This window comes from Elephas maximus, chromosome X (genome assembly GCF_024166365.1).
Source record: "Elephas maximus indicus isolate mEleMax1 chromosome X, mEleMax1 primary haplotype, whole genome shotgun sequence".
In the NCBI taxonomy this organism is placed as follows: Eukaryota; Metazoa; Chordata; class Mammalia; order Proboscidea; family Elephantidae; genus Elephas; species Elephas maximus.
In genome coordinates, this window is record NC_064846.1 from 121,257,692 (window position 1) to 121,282,466 (window position 24,775).

The 24,775-nt window shown below is 41.1% G+C and overlaps 1 protein-coding gene across 1 annotated transcript in view; it reads right to left on the minus strand.

Moving 5' to 3' along the window:
• Positions 1 to 24,775, minus strand: part of CCNB3 (cyclin B3) — a 104,522-nt gene that overhangs the window by 11,871 nt on the left and 67,876 nt on the right. The window contains exon 9 of the mRNA XM_049871857.1: positions 18,981 to 19,136. Coding sequence (XP_049727814.1) covers positions 18,981 to 19,136 — 156 coding nt within the window. The remainder of the gene's footprint in view (positions 1 to 18,980; positions 19,137 to 24,775) is intronic.

The following is a 24,775-nucleotide window of genomic DNA, read 5'->3' on the forward strand; positions in this document are numbered from 1 at the left end:
GAGAGTGATACAAGGCGATATACAACGATACAAGTTAGGGTTTTACTTAGAAAAATAGGGGTAAATAATAAGGTAACCACAAAAAGGTATAACAACTCCATAACTCAAGATAAAAGCCAAGAAAAACGTAACGACTCAACGAACATAAAGTCAAACACTAAGAAAATGAGGATCTCACAATTTACTAAGAAAAACGTCTCAGCACAAAAAAGCATGTGGAAAAAGGAAATGGCCAACAACACACATGAAAAGGCATCAAAATGACAGCACCAAAAACTTATTTATCTATAATTACGCTGAATGTAAATGGACTAAATGCACCCATAAAGAGACAGAGAGTCACGGACTGGATAAAGAAACACCATCCATCTATATGCTGCCTACAAGAGACACACCTTAGACTTAGAGACACAAACAAACTAAAACTCAAAGGATGGGAAAAAATATATCAAGCAAACAATAAGCAAAAAAGAAGAGGAGTAGCAATATTAATTTCTGACAAAATAGACTTTAGACTTAAATCCACCACGAAGTATAAAGAAGGACACTATATAATGATAAAAGGGACAATTGATCAGGAGGACATAACCATATTAAATATTTATGCACCCAATGACAGGGCTGCAAGATACATAAATCAAATTTTTACAGAATTGAAAAGTGAGATTGACACCTCCACAATTATAGTAGGAGACTTCAACACACCACTTTCGGAGAAGGACAGGACATCCAGTAAGAAGCTCAATAGAGACACGGAAGACCTACTTACAACAATCAACCAACTTGACCTCATTGAGTTATACAGAACTCTCCACCCAACTGCTGCAAAGTATACTTTTTTTTCTAGCGCACATGGAACATTCTCTAGAATAGACCACATATTAGGTCATAAAACAAACCTTTGCAGAGTCCAAAACATCAAAATATTACAAAGCATCTTCTCAGACCACAAGGCAATAAAACTAGAAATCAATAACAGAAAAACTAGGGAGAAGAAATCAAATACTTGGAAAATGAACAATACCCTCCTGAAAAAAGACTGGGTTAGAGAAGACATCAAGGAGGGAATAAGGAAATTCACAGAACGCAGCGAGAATGAAAATACTTCCTATCAAAACCTCTGGGACACAGCAAAACCAGTGCTCAGAGGCCAATTTATATCGATAAATGCACACATACAAAAAGAAGAAAGAGCCAAAAGCAGAGAACTGTCCCGACAACTTGAACAAATAGAAAGTGAGCAACAAAAGAACCCATCAGGCACCAGAAGAAAACAAATAATAAAAATCAGAGCTGAACTAAATGAATTAGAGAACAGAAAAACAATTGAAAGAATTAACAAAGCCAAAAGCTGGTTCTTTGAAAAAATTAACAAAATTGATAAACCATTGGCTAGACTGACTAAAGAAATACAGGAAAGGAAACAAATAACCCAAATAAGAAGCGAGAAGGACCACAACACAACAGAACCAAATGAAATTAAAAGAATCATTTCAGATTACTACGAAAAACTGTACTCTAACAAATTTGAAAACCTAGAAGAAATGGATGAATTCTTGGAAAAACACTACCTACCTAAACTAACACATTCAGAAGTACAACAACTAAATAGACCCATAACAAAAAAAGAGATTGAAACGGTAATCAAAAAACTCCCAACAAAAAAAAGCCCTGGCCCGGACGGCTTCACTGCAGAGTTCTACCAAACTTTCAGAGAAGAGTTAACACCACTACTACTAAAGGTATTTCAAAGTATAGAAAATGACAGAATACTACCCAACTCATTGTATGAAGCCACCATCTCCCTGATACCAAAACCAGGTAAAGACATTACAAAAAAAGAAAATTATAGACCTACATCCCTCATGAACATAGATGCAAAAATCCTTAATAAAATTCTAGCCAATACAATCCAACAACACATCAAAAAAATAATTCACCATGATCAAGTGGGATTTATACCAGGTATGCAAGGCTGGTTTAATATCAGAAAAACCATTAATGTAATCCATCACATAAATAAAACAAAAGATAAAAACCACATGATCTTATCAATTGATGCAGAAAAGGCATTTGACAAACTCCAACACCCATTTCTGATAAAAACTCTTACCAAAATAGGAATTGAAGGAAAATTCCGCAACATAATAAAGGGCATCTATGCAAAGCCAACAGCCAATATCACTCTAAATGGAGAGAACCTGAAAGCATTTCCCTTGAGAACGGGAACCAGACAAGGATGCCCTTTATCACCGCTCTTATTCAACATCGTACTTGAAGTCCTAGCAAGGAAAATTAGGCTAGACAAAGAAATAAAGCGTATCCGGATTGGCAAGGAGGAAGTAAAGTTATCACTATTTGCAGATGACATGATCTTATACACAGAAAACCCTAAGGAATCCTCCAGAAAACTACTGAAACTAATGGAAGAGTTTGGCAGAGTCTCAGGTTATAAAATAAACATACAAAAATCACTTGGATTCCTCTACATCAACAAAAAGAACATCGAAGAGGAAATAACCAAATCAATACCATTCACAGTAGCCCCCAAGAAGATAAAATACTTAGGAATAAATCTTACCAAGGATGTAAAAGACCTATACAAAGAAAACTACAAAGCTCTACTACAAGAAATTCAAAAGGACATACTTAAGTGGAAAAACATACCTTGCTCATGGATAGGAAGACTTAACATAGTAAAAATGTCTATTCTACCAAAAGCCATCTATACATATAATGCACTTCCGATCCAAATTCCAATGTCATATTTTAAGGGGATAGAAAAACAAATCTCCAATTTCATATGGAAGGGAAAGAAGCCTCGGATAAGCAAAGCATTACTGAAAAAGAAGAAGAAAGTGGGAGGCCTCACTCTACCTGATTTCAGAACCTATTATACAGCCACACTAGTCAAAACAGCCTGGTACTGGTACAACAACAGGCACATAGACCAGTGGAACAGAATTGAGAACCCAGATATAAATCCATCCACGTATGAGCAGCTGATATTTGACAAAGGACCAGTGTCAGTTAATTGGGGAAAAGATAGTCTTTTTAACAAATGGTGCTGGCATACCTGGATATCCATTTGCAAAAGAATGAAACAGGACCCATACCTCACACCATGCACAAAAACTAACTCCAAGTGGATCAAAGACCTAAACATAAAGACTAAAACGATAAAGATCATGGAAGAAAAAATAGGAACAACCCTAGGAGCCCTAATACAAGGCATAAACAGAATACAAAACATTACCAAAAATGATGAAGAGAAACCAGATAACTGGGAGCTCCTAAAAATCAAACACCTATGCTCATCTAAAGACTTCACCAAAAGAGTAAAAAGACCACCTACAGACTGGGAAAGAATTTGCAGCTATGACATCTCAGACCAGCGCCTGATCTCTAAAATCTACATGATTCTGTCAAAACTCAACCACAAAAAGACAAACAACCCAATCAAGAAGTGGGCAAAGGATATGAACACACACTTCACTAAAGAAGATATTCAGGCAGCCAACAGATACATGAGAAAATGCTCTCGATCATTAGCCATTAGAGAAATGCAAATTAAAACTACGATGAGATTCCATCTCACACCAACAAGGCTGGCATTAATCCAAAAAACACAAAATAATAAATGTTGGAGAGGCTGCGAAGAGATTGGAACTCTCATACACTGCTGGTGGGAATGTAAAATGGTACAACCACTTTAGAAATCTATCTGGCGTTATCTTAAACAGAAATAGAACTACCATAGAACCCAGAAATCCCACTCCTCGGAATATACCCTAGAGATACAAGAGCCTTCACACAAACAGATACATGCACACCCATGTTTATTGCAGCTCTGTTTACAATAGCAAAAAGCTGGAAGCAACCAAGGTGTCCATCAATGAATGAATGGGTAAATAAATTGTGGTATATTCACACAATGGAATACTACGCATCGATAAAGAACAGTGACGAATCTGTGAAACATTTCATAACATGGAGGAACCTGGAAGGCATTATGCTGAGCGAAATTAGTCAGAGGCAAAAGGACAAATATTGTATAAGACCACTATTATAAGATCTTGAGAAATGGTAAAAACTGAGAAGAACACATACTTTTGTGGTTATGAAGGGGGGAGGGAGGGAGGGAGGGAGGGAGAGGGTTTCTTATTGATTAATCAGTAGATAAGAACTGCTTTGGGTGAAGGGAAAGACAACACTCAATACATGGAAGGTCAGCTCAATTGGACTGGACCAAAAGCAAAGAAGTTTCCAGGATAAAATAATGCTTCAAAGGTCAGCGGAGCAGGGGCGGGGGTCTGGGGAACATGGTTTGAGGGGACTTCTAAGTCAATTGGCAAAATAATTCTATTATGAAAACATTCTGCATCCCACTTTGAAATGTGGCCTCTGGGGTCTTAAATGCTAACAAGCGGCCATCTAAGATGCATCAATTGGTCTCAACCCACCTGGAGCAAAGGAGAATGAAGAACACCAAGGTCACACGACAACTAAGAGCCCAAGAGACAGGAAGGGCCACATGAACCAGAGACCTACATCATTCTGAGACCAGAAGAACTAGTTGGTGCCCGGCCACAATCGATGACTGCCCTGACAGGGAGCACAACAGAGAACTCCTGAGGGAGCAGGAGATCAGTGGGATGCATACCCCAAATTCTCATAAAAAGACCATAATTAATGGTCTGACTGAGACTAAAGGAATCCCAGCGGCAATGCTCCCCAGATCTTCTGTTGGCACAGGACAGGAACCATCCCCGAAGACAACTCATCAGACATGAACGGGACTGGTCAGCGGGGGGAGGGGGGGAGATGCTGATGAAGAGGGAGCTACTTAAATCAGGTGGACACTTAAAAAAAAAAAAACCAAAAACTTTGGGTGCCCATGGTTCCTCTGCAGAACCCACCCACTAGCACACTCTAGGGAACAGGAAGGCATTTTCTCAGAGACACTTGGGGGTCGGTTCTTAGTACCCTGCCTTGTTCAGAGTGTGACCCCCAGCTGCAATAAGATACTGGTATATACGCCAATCACCCCTGCCCCTCTAAGACTGTAGGACAGAGCCTGTACCACACACTTGATGATCAGCTACCTGGACACCTGAGCTGAATTCATACAAGAAAACTGAATGGACTCTGAGACTGATATACTTAACAGCTCCAGCCAGCTGGGGACAGGACACCAGAGCTCCAAAGGCAAAAATAATCAAGCTAGCTCACTCAAGCAACCCATAGGGGTATACCAAAACAAAACAAAGCAAGCAGCTATGACACAGTAAGCAAGTATAAACTAATACAATAACTTATAGATGGCTTGCAGACAACAGTCAATATCAAGGCACATAAAAAAACAGACCATGATCAGCTCAACAGGCTCTCAAAACAAAGAATCAAGGGATCTTCTAGATGAAAGTGCATTCCTGGAATTACCAGAGCCAGAATACAAAAGTTTAATATAAAGAACCCTTTAAGACATCAGGAAGGAAATGAGGCAATACGCAGAACAAGCCAAGGAACACACAGATAAAGCAACTGCAGAAATCAGAAAGATTATTCAGGAACATAATGAAAAATTTAATAAGCTGGAAAAATCCATAGACAGACAGCAATCAGAAATTCAGAAGATTAACACTAAAATCACAGAAGTAGACAACTCAATACACAGTCAGAGGAGCAGAATTGAGCAAGTAGAAGCTAGAATTTCTGAACTTGAAAATAAATCACTTGAAGAAGAATCAGATAAAATAATTTAAAAAAATGAAGAAACCTTAAGAACCATGTGGGACTCTATCAAGAGAAATAACCTACGAGTGACTGGAATACCAGAATAGGGAGGGATAACAGAAAATACAGAGAATATTGCTGCAGATTTGATGGCAAAAAACTTCCCTGATATTGTGAAAGATGACAAGATATCTATCCAAGATGCTCATTGAACTCAACATAAGTTAGATGTTAAAAGAAAGTCACCAAGACATATTATAATGAAACTTGCCAAAACGAAAGATAGAGAATTTCAAGAGCAGCTAGGAATCAATGAAAAGTCACGTACAAAGGAGAGGCAATAAGAACAAGCTCGGACTACTCGGCAGAAACCATGTAAGCAAGAAGGCAACGGGATGACATATTTAAAAAGCTGAAGGAAAAAAATTGCCTGCCAAGAATCATATATCCAGCAAAACTGTCTCTTAAATGTGAAGGTGAATTAAGACATTTCCAGATAAACACAAGTATAGGGAATTCATAAAAAACAAACCAAAACTACAAGAAATACCACAGGGAGTTCTTTGGTTAGAAAATCAATAATATCAGGTATCACCCCAAGGCTAGAACACTGGGCAGAGCAACCAGAAATCAACCCACACAGGGAAACCCAAAAAAAGAAAGCAAGATTATAAAAAAAAAAAAAGAGGTCAAAACACGGTAACAGTGATGTTATTCTATAAAAAAAAGACAACATTAAAATAATAAAAAGGGACTAAGAAATGTAATCATACACCTTCCATATGGAGAGGAAGATACATCGATACAAAGAAATAACAAACTATCCTACTCATCAAAATAAAATACAAGGGAAAAATAGAGACTCAGCAGAAACAAAATCAACAACAAATATGAGGAAATGACAATATATAACGAAAATCTACTCAGCACATAAAATCAAGTAGGAAAAAGAAACTGTCAACAACACACGAAAAAAGACATTGAAATGACGGCACTAAATTCAGACCTAGCCATAAATACCCTCAATGTAAATGGACTAAATGCACCAATAAAGAGACAGAGAGTGGCAGAATGGATTAAAAAACAAGATCCGTCTATATGCTGCCTACAAAAGACAAACCTTAGACTTACAGACACAAACAAACTAAAACTCAAAGGATGGAAAAAATATATATCAAGGAAACAACAATCAAAAAAAGAGTAGGAGCAGCAATATTAATTTCTGGAAAAATAGACTTAAAGTTAAATCCATCAGAAAGGATAAGGAAGGACACTATATAATGATTAAAGGGACAATACACAAAGAAGATATAACCATATTAAATATTTATGCACCCAATGACAGGGCTTCAAGATATATAAAACAAACTCCATCAGCATTGAAAAGTGAGATAGACAGCTCCACAATAATAGTAGGAGACTTCAACACACCACCTCAATGAAGGACAGGACATCCAGAAAGAAGCTCAATAAAGACACGGAAGATCTAAATGCCACAATCAACCAACTTGACCTCATAGATATATACAGAACACTCCACCCAACAGCAACCAAGTATGCTTTCTTTTCTAGTGGCACATGGAACATTCTCTAGAATAGACCACATATTAGGTCATCAAGCAAGCCTTAGCAGAATTCAAAACATTGAAATATTACAAAGCATCTTCTCTGACCATAAGACCATAAAAGTGGAAATCTATGACAGAAAAAGCAGGGAAAAGAAAGCAAACACTTGGAAATTGAACAATACCCTGCTCAAAAAAGACTGGATTATAGAAGACATTAAGGATGGAATAAAGAAATTCACAGAATCCAATGAGAATGAAAACACTTCCTATGAGAACCTTTGGGACATAGCAAAAGTGGTGCTCAGAGGCCAATTTATATCAATAAATGAACACATCCAAAAAGAAGAAAGGGCCAAAATAGAAGAATTATCCCTACAACTTGAACAACAAAAGAAAGCCACAGGCACCAGAAGAAAACAAACCATAAAAATCAGAGCTGAACTAAATGAAATAGAAAACAGAAGAACAACTGAAAAAATTAACAAGAACAAAAGCTGGTTTTTTGGAAAAATCAACAAAACTGATAAACCACTGGCCAAACTGACAAAATAAAAACAGGAGAGGAAGCAAATTACCCGAATTAGAAATGAGATGGGCGATATTACAACAGGCCCAACTGAAATTAAAAGAATCATATCAGATTACTATGAAAAACTATACTCAAACAAATTTGAAAACCTAGAAGAAACGGATGAATTCCTAGAAACACACTACCTACCCAAACTAACACAGAGGTAGAACAACTAAACAGACCCACAACAAAAGAAGAGATTGAAAAGGTAATCAAACAACTCCCAACAAAAAAAAGCCCTGGACCGGAGGGCTTCACTGCAGAGTTCTACCAAACCTTCAGAGAAGAGTTAACACCACTACTAAAGGTATTTCAGAGTATAAGAAGGACAGAATACTATCAAACTCATTCTATGAAGCCACCATATCCCTGATACCAAAACCAGGTAAAGACACCACAAGAAAAGAAAATTATAAACCTATATCCCTCATGAAGGTAGATGAAAAAATCCTCAACAAAATTCTAGCCAATAGAATTCAACAACATATCAAAAAAATAATTCGCCATGACCAAGTGGGATTCATACCAGGTATGCAGGGATGGCTCAACATTAGAAAACCAGTTAATGTAAGCCACCACATAAATAAAACAAAAGAATCACATGATTTTATTAATTGATGCAGAAAAGGCATTTGACAAAGTTCAACACCCATTCATGATAAAAACTCTCAGCAAAAGAGGAATAGAAGGAAAATTCCTCAGCATAATAAAGGGCATTTATACAAAGCCAACGGCCAACATCACCCTAAATGGAGAGAGCCTGAAAGCATTCCTACTGAGATCGGGAACCAGACAAGGATACCCTTTATCACCACTCTTATTCAACATTGTGCTGGAAGTCCTAGCCAGAGCAATTAGGCTAGATAAAGGAATAAAGGACATCCAGATTGGCAAGGAAGAAGTAAAAATGTCTCTATTTGCAGATGACATGATCTTATACACAGAAAGCCCTAAGGGACCCTCCAGAAAACTACTGAAACTAATAGAAGAGTTCGGCAAAGTATCGGGATACTAGATAAACATACAAAAACCAGTTGGATTCCTCTACACCAACAAATACAACATTGAAGAGGAAATCACCAAATCAGTGCCACTTATAGTAGCCCCCAAGAAGATAAAATACTTAGGAATTAATCTTACACGAGATGTAAAAGACTTCTACAAAGAAAACTACAGTACACTTCTGCAAGAAACCAGAACAGGCTTACATAAGTGGAGGAACATACCTTGCTCGTGGACAGGAAGACCTAACTTTGTGAAAATGTCTATTCTACCAAAAGCGATCTATACATTTAATGCAATTCTGATCCAAATCCCAATGACATTCTTTAATGAGATGGACAAACAAATCACCAACTCCACATGGAAGGGAAAGAGGCCTCAGATAAATAAGGCATTACTGAAAAAGAAGAAGAAAGTGGGAGGCCTCACTTTACCTGATTTTAGAACCTATCATTCCACCACAGTAGTCAAAACAGCCTGGTACTGGTACAACAACAGATACATAGACCAATGGAACAGAATTGAGAATCCAGACATAAATCCATCCACATATTAGCAGTTGATATTTGACAAAGGCCCCAAAGCAGTTAAATGGGGGAAAAGACAGTCTTTTTAACAAATGGTACTGGCATAACTGGATATCCACCTGCAAATAACTGAGACAAGACCCATACCTCAACTCCATGCACAAAAACTAACTCAAAATGGATCAAAGACCTAAATATAAAACCTGAAACAATAAAGATCATGGAAGAAAAGATAGGGACAATGTTAGGAGCCCCAATACATGGCATAAACACTATACAAAACATTATAAAGAATGCAGAAGAAAAACCAGATAACTGGGAGCTCATAAAAATCAAACACTTATGCTCATCCAAAGACTTCACCAAAAGAATAAAAAGACTACCTATAGACTGGGAAAAAGTTTTTAGCTATGACATTTCTGATCAGCGCCTGATCTCTAAAATCCACATGATACCGCGAAAACTCAACTGCAAAGAGACAAACAGCCCAATTAAAAAATGGGCAAAAGATATGACTAGACACTTCAGTAAAGAAGACATTCAGGTAGCTAACAGATATATGAGGAAATGTTCACGATCATTAGCCATTAGAGAAATGCAAATCAAAACTACAATGAGATTTCATCTCACTCCAACAACAACAAAAAAATTTTTTTTAACAAGGCTGGCATTAATCCAAAAAACACAAAATAATAAATGTTGGAGAGGCTGTGGAGAGACCGGAACACTTATACACTCCTGGTGGGAATGTCAAATGGTACAACCACTTTGGAAATCGATTTGGCGTTTCCTTAAAAGCTAAAAAATAGAACTACCATACGATCCGGCAATCCCACTCCTTGGAATCTATCCTAGAGAAATAAAAGCCTTTACACGAACAGATACATGCACTCCCATGTTTATTGCAGCACTGTTTATAATACCAAAAAGATGGAAGCAACCAAGGTGCCCATCAATGGATGAATGGATAAATAAATTATGGTATATTCACACAATGGAATACTACTTATCAATAAAGAACAGTGAGGAATCTGTGAAACATTTCATAACGTGGAGGAACCTGGAAGGGATTATGCTGAGTGAAATCAGTCAGGTGCAAAAGGACAAATATTGTATAAGACTACTATTATAAGAACTTGAGAAATAGTTTAAACTGAGAAGAAAACATTCTTTTGTGGTTATGAGAGAGGGTAGGGGGGAAGGTAGGAAGGGTGGGAGAGAGGCACTCACTAAGTAGATAGTAGATAAGAACTTCTTTAGGTGAAGGGAAAGACAGCACACGATACTGGGGAGGTCAGCACAATTGGACTAAACCAAAAGCAAAGAAATTTCCTGAATAAACTGAATGCTCTGAAGGCCAGAGTAGCAGGGGCAGGGGTCTGGGGACCATGGTTTCAGGGAACGTCTAAGTCCACTGGCATAATAAAATCTATTAAGAAAACATTCTGCATCCCACTTTGAAGAGTGGCGTCTGGGGTCTTAAATGCTAGCAAGCAGCCATCTAAGATGCATCAATTGGTCTCAACCCACCTGGAGCAAAGGAGAATGAAGAACACCAAGGACACAAGGTAATTATGAGTCCAGGAGACAGAAAGGGCCACATAAGCCAGATACTACATCAGCCTGAGACCAGAAGAACCAGATGGTGCCCGGCTACAACCGATGACTGCCCTGACAGGGAACACAACAGAGAACCCCTAAGGGAGCAGGAGAGCAGTGGGATGCAGATCCCAAATTCTCATAAAAAGACCAGACTTAATGGTCTGACTGAGAGTGGAAGGATCCCGGTGGTCATGGCCTCCAGACCTTCTGTTGCCCCAGGACAGGAACCATTCCCAAAGCCAACTCTTCAGACATGGATTGGCCTGGACAATGGGTTGGAGAGGGATGTTGGTGAGGAGTGAGATTCTTGGATCAGGTGGACACTTGAGACTATGTTAGCATCTCCTGCCTGGAGGGGAAATGAGAGGGTGTAGGGGGTTAGAAGCTGGCAAAATGGACACAAAAAGAGTGACTGGAGGGAGAGAGTGACTGTTTCATTAGGAGGAGAGTAATTGGGAGTATGTAGCAAAGTGTGTATGGGTTTTTGTGTGAGAGACTGACTTGATTTGTAGACTTTCACTTAAGGCACAATAAAAATTATAAAAAAAAAACTGCTCAAAATATGGAAACAGCGATGTCATTATGTAAAAGAAGACAACATTAAAAGAATAAAGAGGGACTAAGAAACTTAGTTATAGATCTTTCATCTGGAGAGGAAGTAAAGGCGACATAAAGAAACAAAAGTTGTGTTTTAAATTTAGAAAAATAGGGGTAAATATTAAGGTAACCAGAAAGGAGACCAACAATCGTACTCACCAAAATAAAATGCAAGAAAAAAAAGGCTCAGCAAAAACAAAATCAACATCAATGAATAAGAGGAACAGACAACATATAAAGATATACTACCCAGCACAAAAAATTAAGTGGGAAAAAGAAACTGTCAACAACATACTAAAAAAACATCAAAATGATAGCACTAAATTCATACCTATCCATAACTACGCTGTATGTATATGGACTAAATGCAACAATAAAGAGACAGAGAGTGGCAAAATGGATAAAAAAACACAATCCATCTATATGCTGCCTACAAGAGACACACCTTAGACGTAGAGACACAAACAAAAACTCAAAGGATGGAAAAAAATTTATCAAGGCAACAATAATCAAAAAAGAGCAGGAGTGGCAATATTAATATCTGACAAAATAGATTTAAAGTTAAAACCACCACAAGGGATAAGGAAAAACACTATATAATGATTAAAGGGACAATATACCAGGAGGATACAACCATATTAAATATTTATGCACCCAATAACAGGGCTTCAAGATACATAAATCAAACTCTAACAGCATTGAAAAGTGAGATAGCAAGCTCCACAATAATAGTAGAAGACTTCAAAACACCACTTTTGGTGAAGGCCAGGACATCCAGAAAGAAGCTCAATAAAGACATGTAAGATCTAAATGCCACGATCGACCAACTTGACCTCATAGACATATACAGGACACTCCATCCAACAGGAGCCAAGTGTACTTTCTTTTCCAGCACACATGGAACATTCTCTAGAAAAGACCATGTATTAGGTCATCAAGCAAGCCTTAGCAGAATCCAAAACATTGAAATATTACAAAGCATCTTCTCTGACCACAAGTCCATAAAAGCACAAACAAATACCATAAAAATCAGGGAAAAGAAATCAAACACTTGGAAACCAAACAATACCCTAATCAAAATGACTGGATTATAGAAGACGTTAAGGATGGAATAAAGAAATTCAAAGAATCCAATGAGATTGAAAACACTTCCCATCAGAACCTTTGGGACACGGCGAAAGCAGCGCTCAGAGGTCAATTTATATCAGTCAATGCACACATAGAAAAAGAAGAAAGGGCCAGAATCAAAGAATTATCCCTACAACTTGAAAAAATAGAAAGGGAGCAACAAAAGAAACCCTCAGGCACCAAAAGAAAGCAAATAATAAACATTAGAGCAGGATTAAATGAAAGGGAGAACAATAAAAACACTTAACAAGATCAAAACCTAGTTCTTCAAAAAGATAAACAAAATTGATAAACCATTAGCCAAACTGACAAAAGAAAAACAGGAGAGGAAGCAAATAACCAAAATAAGAAATGAGATGGGTGATATCACAACAGACCCAACTGAAATTAAAAGAATCATATCAGATCACTGTGAAAAGCTATACTCTAACAAATTTGAAAATCTAGAGGAAATGGAAGAATTTCTAGAAACACATTAGCTACCTAAACTAACACAAACAGAGGTAGAACAACTAAATAGACCCATAACAAAAGAAGAGATTGAAAAGGTAATCAAAAAACTCCCAACAAAAAAAAGCCCTGGCCCAGAAGGCTTCACTGGAGAGTTCTACCAAAGTTTCAGATAAGAGTTAACACCACTACTACTAAAGGTATTTCAGAGTATAAGAAGGACAGAATACTATCAAACTCATTCTATGAAGCCACCATATCCCTGATACCAAAACCAGGTAGGGACACCAAGAAAAAAAGAAAATTACAGACCTATATCCTTCATGAACACAGACGCAAAAATCCTCAACAAAATTCTAGGCAATAGAATTCAACACGTCAAAAAACAATTCACCGTGACCAAGTGGGATTCATACCAGGTATGCAGGGATGGCTCAACATTAGAAAAACAATTAACGTTATCCATCATATAAATACAACAAAAGACAAAACTACATGAGCTTATCAATTGATGCAGAAAAGGCATTTGAGAAAGTTCAACACTCATTCATGATAAAAATTCTCAGCAAAATAGGAACAGAAGGAAAATTCCTCAACATAATAAAGGGCATTTATACAAAGCCAACAGACAACAGCATCCTACATGGAGAGAGTCTGAAAGCATTCCCCTTGAGATCAGGAACCAGACAAGGATGCCCTTTATCACCACTCTTATTCAACATTGTGTTGGAGGTCCTAGCTAGAGCAATTAGGCTACATAAAGAAAGAAACGGCATCCAGGTTGGTAAAAGCTTCTCTATTTGCAGATGACATGGTCTTATACACAGAAAACCCTAAAGAATCCTCCAGAAAACTACTGACACTAATAGAAGCATTCAGCAGAGAATCAGGATATAAGATAAACATACAAAAATCAGTTGGATTCCTCTACACCAACAAAAAGAACATGGAAGAGGAAATCACCAAATTAATACCATTTACAGTAGCCCCCAAGAAGATAAAATATTTAGGAATAAATCTTACCAGAGCCGTAAAAGACCTACACAAAGAAAACTATAAGACACTACTGCAAGAAACCAAGAGAGACCTACATAAGTGGAAAAACATACCTTGCTCATGGATACAAAGACTTAACATTGTAAAAATGTCTATTCTACCAAAAGCAATCTATAGATTTAATGCAATTCTTATCCAAATTCCAAAGACATTTTTTAATGAGGTGGAGAAACAAATCACCAAATTCATATGGAAAGGGAAAAACCCCAGATAAGTAAAGCATTACTGAAAAAGAAGAACAAAGTGGGAGGCCTCACACTACCTGATTTTAGAATCTATTATACCACCACAATAGTCAAAACTGCCTGGTGCTGGTAAAAACAGATAAATAGACCATTGGAACAGAATTGAGAATCCAGACATAAATCCATCCACATATGAGCAGGGGATATTTGACAAAGGCCCAAAGTCAGTTAAATGGGGAAAAAGACAGTCTCTTTAACAAATGGTGCTGGCATAACTGGATATCCATCTGCAAAAAAAAAAAAAAAAAAATGAAACAAGACCCATACCTCACACCATGCAAAAAAAACTAACTCAAAATGGATCAAACACCTAAATATAAAATCTAAAACAATAAAGATCATGGAAGAAAAATAGCGACAATGCTAGGACCCCTAATACATGGCATAAACAGCAAACAAAACATTACTAACAATGCACAAACCCCAGAAGATAAACTAGATAACTGGGAGCTCCTAAAAACCAAACACCTATGCTCATCCAAAGACTTCACCAAAAGAGTAAAAAGATTACCTACAGATTGGGAAAAAGTTTTTAGCTATGACATTTCCGATCAGCTTCTGATCTCTAAAATCTACATGATCCTGCAAAAATTCAATAACAAAAAGAAAAATAACCAAATTAAAAGATGGGAAAAGGATATGAACAGGCACTTCACTAAAGAAAACATTCAGGTAGCTACAGATACATGAGCAAATGCTCAGGATCATTAGCCACTAGAGAAATGCAAATCAAAACTACAATGAGATACCATCTCACTCTAACAAGGATGGCATTAACCTAAAAAACACAAAATAATCAATGTTGGAGAGGCTGTGGAGAGACTGGAATACTTACACATTGTTGGTGGGAATGTAAAATGTTATAAGCAGCTTGGAAATCGATTTGGCACTTCCTTAAAAAGCTAGAAATAGAACTACCATACGATCCAGCAATCCCGCTCCTTGGAATATATCCTAGAGAAATAAGGGCCTTTACACGAACAGGTATATGCACACCCATGGTCACTGCAGCACTGTTTACAATAGCAAAAAGATGGAAGCAACCAAAGTGCCCATCAACAGACGAACAGATAAACAAATTATGGTATATTCACATAATGGAATACTATGCAACGATCAACAACAATGATGAATCTGCGAAAGATTTCATAACATTGAGGAATCTGGAAGGCATTAGGCTGAGTAAAATTACTTAGTTGCAAAAGGATAAATACTGTATGAGACCACTATTATAAGAACTCAAGAAATAGTTTAAACAGAGAAGAAAATAATCTTGGATGGTTACGAGAGTGGGGAGGGAGGAAGGAAGAGGGGTATTCACTAATTAGAAAGTAGACAAGAACTATTTTAGGTGAAGGGAAACACAACACGGAATACTGGAGAGGTCAGCACAACTGGACTAAACCAAAAATAAAGAAGTTTCCTGAATTAACTGAACACTTTGAAGGCCAGCGTAGCAGGGGCGGGGGTTTGGGGACCCTAGTTTCAGGGGACATCTCAGTCAACTGGCATAATAAAATCTATTAAGAAAACATTCTGCATCCCACTTTGGAGAGTGGTGTCTGGGGTCTTAAATGCTAGCAAGCAGCCATCTAAGCTGCATCAGTTGGTCTCAACCCACCTGGATCAAAGGAGAATGAAGAACACCAAGGTCACAAGGTAATTATGAGCCCAAGAGACAGAAAGGGCTACGTGAACTAGAGACTACATCATCCTGAGACCAGAAGAACTAGATGGTGCCCGGCCACAACCGATGACTGCCCTGACAGGGAACACAATAGAGAACCCATGAACGAGCAGGAGAGCAGTGGGATGCAGACCTCAAATTCTCATTAAAAAAAACCCAGGCCGAATGGTCTGACTGAGACTAGAAGGACCTTGGAGGTTGTAGTCCCCAGACCTTCTGTTAGCAGAAGACTAGAACCATTCCCAAAGCCAACTCTTCAGACAGGGATTGATCTGGACTATAGGATAGAAAATGATACCTGTGTGGAGGGAGCTTCTTGGATCAAGTAGACACATGAGACTATGTGGGCAGCTTCTGTCTGGAAGGGAGATGAGAAGGCAGAGGGGGACAGAAGCTGGCTGAATGGACACGGAAATAGAGGATGGAGAGAAGGAGCGTGCTGTCTCATTAGGGGAGAGCAACTAGGTGTATATAGCTAGATGTACATAAATTTTTGTATGAGAAACTGACTTGATTTGTAAACTTTCACTTAAAGCACAATAAAAATTAAAAAACAAAAAAGGAAAGTAAAAGAGAGGTAGTGGCATCACTAGAGGGGTGTGGGGGTGTGGATCATACTGGATGGCACTGTCAGAGGGGGGTACCAGCAAAATGACTTCTACACAATATCTGTGCAATGTTTTAGAAGAAAAAATTTTTTAATAAAAAATATCCCTGGGGATACTACGCATTGATAAAGAACAGCGATGAATCTGTGAAACATTTCATAACATGGAGGAACCTGGAAGGCATTATGCTGAGTGAAATTAGTCAGATGCAAAAGGACAAATATTGTATAAAAAAAAATCTTGAGAAACATTTTAAACTGAGAACACATTCTTTTGTGGTCACGAGAGGGGGCAGGGAGGAAGGGTGGGAGAGGGTTATTTACTGATTAGATAGTAGATAAGAACTACTTTAGGTGAAGGGAAGGACAACACTCAATACAGGGGAGGTCAGCACAACTGGACTAAACCAAAAGCAAAGAAGTTTCCTGAATAAACTGAATGCTTCGAAGGTCAGCGGAGCAGGGGCCAGGGTTTGGGGACTATGGCTTCAGGGGACATCTAAGTCAATTGGCAAAATAAATTCTATTAAGAAAACGTTCTGCATTCCACTTTGAAGTGTGGCATCTGGGTCCTTAAACGCTAGCAAGCGGCCATCTAAGATGCATCAATGAGTCTCAACCCACCTGGATCAAGGGAGAATGAAGAACACCAAGCTCACAAGGTAATTATCAGCCCAAGAGACAGAAAGGGCTACATGAACTAGGGACTACATCATCCTGAGACCAGAAGAATTAGATGGTGCCCAGCCACAACCGATGACTGCCCTGACAGGGAGCACAACAGAGAACCCCTGAGGGAGCAGGAGAACAGTAAGATGCAGATCCCAAATTCTCATAAAAAGACTGGACTTAATGGTCTGACTAAGACTAGAAGAATCCTGGCAGTCATGGTCCCCAAACCTTCTGTTGGCCCAGGACAGGAACCATTCCCGAAGCCAACTCATCAGACATGGATTGGACTGGACAATGGGTTGGAGAGAGATGCTCATGAGGAGTGCGCTACTTGCATCAGGTGGACACTTGAGACTATGCTGGCATCTCCTGTCTGGAGGGGAGATGGGAGGGCAGAGGGGGTTAGAAACTGACAAAACGGTCATGAAAGGAGAGACTGGAAGGAGGGAGCAGGCTGACTCATTAGGGGGAGAGTAAGTGGGAGTATGTAGTAAGGTGTATATAAGTTTATATGTGAAAGACTGACTTGATTTGTAAACTTTCACTTAAAGCACAATAAAAATTATTTAAAAAAAGAATCCCTGGTGGCAGAGCACAATAAAAAATAAAGGAAAAAAAATCTTATAGGTACAGTCTGCAAGTCAGTGATTTGACCCCCTGCTTCATAGACTGCTGTCTTAGTTATCTAGTGTTGCCATAACAGAAATACCACAAGTGGATGGCTTTAACAAACAGAAATTTATTCTCACACAGTTTAGGAGGCTAGAAGCCTGAATTCGGAGTATGAATTCCAAGGGAAGTTTTTTCTGTCAGCTCTGGGGTAAGGTCCTCATCATTAATCTTCCCCTGACCTAGGAGCTTCTCAATGTAGGCACCCTGAGTCCAAAGGACACACTTCACTCCTGGCTTTTCTTGCTTGGTGATAATGGGGCCCCTCTTCCCTCTGCTTGATTCTTTTATATTTCAAAAGAGATTGACTCAGAATACAACCTAATCCTGTAGATTAAGCCCTGTCTCATTAACTTAACTGCTTCTAATCCTGCCTTGTTAACATCATCCCCAAACCAAGCCCACTGCCATCGAGTTGATTCCAACTCATAGCGACCCCATAGGGTTTCCAAGGCTGTAAATCTCTACAGAAGCAGACTGCCGCATCTTTCTCCCACGGAGCAGCTTGTGGTTTCAAACCGCTGACCTTTTGGTTAGCAGTTGATTGCTTTAACCGCTGCACCACCAGGACTCCTTCATTAGTATCTTAGGGGTTAGGATTTACCACACACAGGATAATCACATCAGATCACAAAATAGTGAACAAGCACACAATACTGGGAATTGTGACCTAGCCAAGTTGACACATGTTTTGGGGGGATACAATTCAATCCATAACAATTGCCAACCTTTAATTAAAGGAGATAATTCCCCTACACCCCAGCTGTCCCCATTCTCTTTTCCTATGACTCAGACAGTCACTCTGGGCACACAAAGGACTAAAGAAGCAGTGAGAGAATGAAGATGTGCCCCTTCCACCTTACCATAGCATATCTGCGCAGAAAATGATAGGCAGTGGGGATGTTGATATCAAATTTGAGGGTTTTCAGGATGCTGATTTCCATGGCAAGCACATCATCTCTCTGATAAATATCATCACAGATGTACAGGAAGTCATCCACACAAGGTGAGCAGGTCTCCTATGGGGGGAGAAGAGAGGCAGTCACAACAGGCTAAAGACAGCACTCTGCTCTCTGCTTAAAGATAAATGGCAGAGGAAGAGAGATGAGATACAGGATGCAAACACACATCCTAGTATAAATATTCAGGGTACCACTGACAGCCAGCTTCTGGTAGATTTGAAAGGCTCAGAAAAATAAAATGAAAGGTGGATGACAGAGGAAGAGAGGAGGGTATAAGAGGGGCAGCAAGAGGGGAAGAGGGAGAGAGAAAGGGTGAGAAAGAGAAGGAGAGAGGGAGAGTGGGAGAGGCAGAGCCAGAACTAGAGGAAGAAAGGTGGAAAGAGACTAACAGAGAGGGGACAGAGAGTGAGACAAGGGGAGAAGGGGAGAGGGATGTATATCAGAGAAAACAGAAAAGAGGGGAAGAGAGCAAGACAGAAGAAGAAGGTGGAGGGAGGGAGAGAAAGGGAGGAGGAGTGAGGGGGGCAAAAGAAGGAAAGAAAGTGAAGGAGAAAGGCGGAGAGAAAATAAGATGGGAGAGAGATAGAAAGAAGTAGATAAGAAAGGAGAGAAGGAGTTGGGGAAGGGAAAGATATAGGGAGAGGTAAGTGAAGAGAGAACGAGAAAGAGAGAGAGAGGAATAGGAGTGGGGGTATCCAGAACAAGGAAGAAAGAGGAGAGGCAGAAATAGGATAGGAATAGTAGAAGATAGGCGGAGAGAGATGGCGGGGGTGGGGGAGAAGGCAGGGAGAGAGAGAAAGAAGGACAGAGAGGAGGAGACAGAGGGAGGGAGAGGAAGAAAAAGGGACTGAAAGGCAACCAGAGATCGGGACAAAGATGAAAACAGAGGATGAGAGAGGGGTAGTGGGAGAGAAGGAAGAGGAAAGGGAGGAAGAGAGAGACAGACATGGGGCAAGAGGGGGAGAGAAAGGGACAGAGAAGAGAAAAGAAAGTGAGGATAGGAGTAGGTCAAAGGGATGGGGGGAGAGCATGTGATAGGGAGAGGAGAAGGGAGGAGAAAAGGAGAGAGAAATAGGCAGGAATACAGGGAGGGCGCTGGAAGGAGAAAAAGATAGAAGAGAGGAGGGTAGCAGAGAGTGAGGGGGTAAAGAGAAGGGGAGGCAAAGAGGGAAAGGAAAAAGGAGACAGAGAAGGCTGGAGAGAGGGACGGGGCAGGGGAGAAAGAGATGTAATCAAGGGAATGTGGGAGAGAGGGTGAGAGAAAGGAGGGGTATGCAGAGGGAAAGAAGGATAAAGAGACATAGAAAGAGAATGGAGAGGTGGAGAGAGGAAGAGAATGAGAGTTGTGGGAGACTGGAAAAGTGGAGAAGGGCAGGAGGAAGACGCAGATAGAGATGAGTGAGGTAAAGGGAGGAGGAGGAGGAAGGAAGGGGAGGAAAGATGGGAGAGATAAAAGGAGCCAGAGGGAGAAAGAGTGAGGGGGATGATGAGGGGGAAATGACGGGGGCAGAGAAGTGAACAGACATGAGGGCAGAGGATAAAAGATGAGGGTAAGAGAGGGAAGAAGGGAAGGAGAGAAAAATAAAGGGGGCAGGAGGGACTGTGGTGAAAGAGGTGGGGGGAAGAGGAGAGGGGAGGGGGACAGAGGGAGGAAAAGGGTATAAAGAAGGGAACAGAGAATGATATGAAAGAGCGAGGTGGAGGTAGAGAGAGGAAGGGATGGTAGATGAGGGGTAAGGGAAAGATATAACGAGAAAGGAGGAGGAGAAGGGGGAAAAGCGGGAGAGAGAAGTAGCAGTATCTAGAGCACTGGAGAGAGAGGGGAAGCAAAATGGAAGAGAGAGGAAAGGGAAGGAGAGGAGGGAGAGATGGAGAGAAAGGAAGGAAAAGAGAGAGGGGGAGGGAAAAGAGGGAGAGAGAAAGAAGGGACAGAAAGGGGGATAGAGAGGGAGACACAGAGGCATATCAGAGAAAGAGGATCACAGGGAGTGAGTAGAACATAACAGGAGAGAGGGGTAGACAGAGCGAGAAAGAGAGCAAGGGGAGAGGGGGCAGAAGTGAGATGGAAGAAAAGGTCGAGGGTGAAGGAAGATGGGGAGAGTCTTGGGGGGAGAGAATAAGGGTTAGGAGTAGGAGAGGAAGGCAGAGGGGAAGAGAGGAAGAAAAGGATAGAGAGATAGGCATGAAGATAGGGAGGGACCAGGAGGGATAGAAGGAGATGGGAGAAAGTGAGAGAGGAAGAGGTAGGGAGAGCTAGTGAGAAATGAAGAGGAGGGAAAGAGATAATGGGAGGGGGAGAGAGAAACAGGGAGAGAGGTAAGCAAGAGAGTGTTGGGAGAGAGGAAGAGGGTACAGAGGGAGAGAAATGAAGAGAGAGGGAGGGAAGGAGAGGGAGAGATAGGAAGAAGGAGGGAGAGGATGAGAGTTGTGAGGAGGAAAGTGGGAGACGGAAGAAATCCAGATAGACATACAGGGAGAGAAGGAGGGAAAGGAAAGATTGAGGGGCCTATAAGGGAGAGAGAGGGAGACAAAAAGGGATAAAAGAGGAACAGAGATGGGGACAAAGAGAGGGACGTGGGAGAGGGGGAGAGAGGAGAAGAGAATTGAGGGAGGGAAGTAGAAAAGGAGAAAGAGATGGTAAAGAGATAGAGTGAGAGAGAGAGGAAGAGAAAGAGAGGGAGGGAAAGAAAAGACAGAAGGAGAGTTAAGAGAGTGAGAGAGAAAAGGAGGAGAAAGAGAACAGAAGGTGGGGGGGAACAGTCAGAGGAGGACAGAAAGGGGAATACAAAGAGAGAGATGGGAGAGAGAGGGAGGGGTGGAGAGAGGGGAGAGAGGAATATAGGAAAAGAAAAGGAAAGGGAAGGAATAAAGGGGGAGAGAGGGCAGGAGTGCAAAGGAGAAAAGGGGAGAGAGGGGAAGAACGAGATGGGAGAGGGAGGTAGAGAGAAAGGAAGGGAAAGAGGAAAGAAGGGAGAGGAAAGGAAAGATATAGACAGAGATAATGGAAGACCGAAGAAGAGAGAGAGAACAGGAAGGGAGAGAAAAGAGGGAGGGGAAAGAGAGGGAGGGGGGCAAGAACAACTGCGAGAAAGTAGAGACAGGAATGGGATAGAGAAAGTGGGACAGGGAGAGAAGGACAGAGAAGAGGAGACAAAGAGGGGAGACAGAGGGAGAGAGATCAGGGCTAGTGAGGAGGAGAGAAGATGAGAATGGGAGAGGGAGATTTTGGAAAGGGGGAGAGGTAGCAGGAATGGGATGGAAGGAAAGGAAGAGGAAGGCTGAAAGAGGAAGGGAGGGGGAGAGACAGTAAGAGAGGAGAAGAGAGGGTGAAAAACAAGGAGAGTAAAGAGAGAGGGCAGAAGGGGGAAGAGAAGGAAGGAGCAGGGAAGAAGGGGAGGAAGGGAGAGAGATTGGGGAATAGGAGAGGGGTAATGGGGAAGACAGAGAGGAAGATAGAGAGGGAGAGTGGAGAATTAGAAAGAAATGGAGAGTGAGAGAGGGAAAGAAGAGGGAGGAAGAGAGGAATGGAATGAAAAAGAGAATGGGAGATATGAGAGTGGGAGAGGAAAAAGGGATAGAGAGAGGCACAGAGATGTGGACAAAGAAGGGGAGACAGATAGGGAGGGGAGAGGAGGCAAGAGAGGGAGTAGGGGGGAAAAGGTAGGAGGCAGTGAGGGAGGGAGGAAAGAACCCAAAGACCAAGACAGTGGGGGAGAGAGAAGAGGGGACTGAAAAGAAGACGAAGAAGGGAGACAGAAGGGGACAGAGGGAGAAAAAGAGTGGTGGTTGGGACTAGGAGAAATAGGATATGAAGCAGGGAAGAGAGGGAGAGGAGAGGAGAACTAGGGAGAGGGAAAGAGAAGAGATGAAAGATGGAAGGTAGTGAAGGTGCAAGAGGAAGGGAAAGATAGGGATAGAAAAGGGATGAGAGTGGGGGGGAGAAAAAAGGACAAAGAAGGGGAATGAAGAGGGTAGAGAAAAGGGGAAATGGGGAGAGAGATCAGAGGAAGAGGGAAAAATACAGGTAGGAAGAAAGGAGGGAGAGATGAAGATAGAGAGGAGAAGGGGGGGAGAGATATGGAAAGAAACGGACAGAGAGGGGAAAACAGAGGGAGGGAGGGAGTGGGAAAGGAAAGAGTTGAGAGATAGGAGAATATGGAGAGAGAGGGAGAAAAAGAGGGATTGAAAGAGTAACAGAGGGTGACAGAGATGGGGAGAAAGAAGGAAAGGCAGAGAAGGAGGGGGAAAGAGAGAGGGGTTGAGGAAGCAAGGGAGAAGGGGGAGGGGAGAAGATAAGGAAAAAAGGGACTGAAAGAGGAACACAGGGTGACAGAGATGGGGACAAAGAGGGGGAAAAAGAAGGAAAGGCAGAGAAGAGGGGGAAGAGAGGAGGATAGAGAGGGGTACAGGAAGCAAGGGGGAAGAAGGAGGGGAGGGGACAGGAAGAAGGAAAGGGGGAGGGAGGGGAAAGGAGAGACAGAGGGATCTATAGAGAAAGAATATGGGAGAGAGAGAGGTAGAAAAAGAAGGACTGAAAGGGGGACAAAAAAAAAACCCCAACCTATTGCCACTGAGTCGATTCAGACTCATAGCAACCCTAGAGTACAGAGTAGGACTGCCCCATAGGTTTCCAAGGAGTGACTGGTGGATTCGAACTGCTGACCTTTTGGTTACAAGTTGAGCTCTTTAACCACTGCACCACCAGGGACAGAGGGGGACAAATAAGGGGAGATAGGGGAAGTGAGGGAAGAGAGAAATGGAGAGAGGGGAGTGAATGAAAGGAAAGAGGAGAGGGGGAAAAGGGAAAGGAAGGGGGGCAAGAGAGAGAAGGGGAGAGAGGGGGGTTGCTGTAGGTAAGAGATGGTGAAGAGAGGGCGGGAGAGAGAAACAGAAAGATACAGGGAGGGAGAGATGGAGATACAGAGCAAGGGAGAGGGGGAAAGGAGAAAGAGAGGAATGAGTTGGGAAAGAGGTGGAGACAGTGATAGAGGAAGGAGAATGCAGGAAAAGAAAGACAGAGGGAGAGACAAAGAACGTGTTGTGGATTGAATAGTGCCCCCCGCAAAATGTGTTAAAGTCCAACACCTGTACCCGTAACTATGACCCTGTTTGAAAATAGGGGTTTTCTCTTGTTTTGTTAATGAGGTCTTACCAGGGTAAGTCTTAAATCTAATCACTTCTAAGGAATAAAAAGAGCAGAATATAGACACAGAAATACACACAGAGAGAAGACAGACACCAAGAAACACCAAGGAGAGAACAAGGAAGGACCTTCCCTAGTCTATGCCTTGATTTGAACTTCTGGCTTCCAAAATTGTGAGACAATAAATTCCTGTTTTTTAAAGCTACCCATTTGTGGTATTTTTGGTTATGGCAGTACTAGGTAACTAAGAAGGGGAGACAGGGAAGGACAGAGAGATAGAGAAGACAGGGGAGTGGGAGTGGGGAGAAAGAGGGACAGAGATAAGGGGACAGAGAAAGAAACAGAGATGGGGAGACAGAAGAAGAGATCAGGGGAGAGAGATAGCGCAGAGAAAGGGAGAGGTATGTATAGAGGAGAGGTGGAGCAAGGGAATGAGAGAAAGGAGAAAAAGAGAAGGAGGGGGACAAAAGGACTAGGGGAAAAGGGGAGGGGGCAGAGGAAGGGGACTGAGGGAGAAAAGGGAGATAGAGATGGAGAAAGAGAAGGAGAGGGA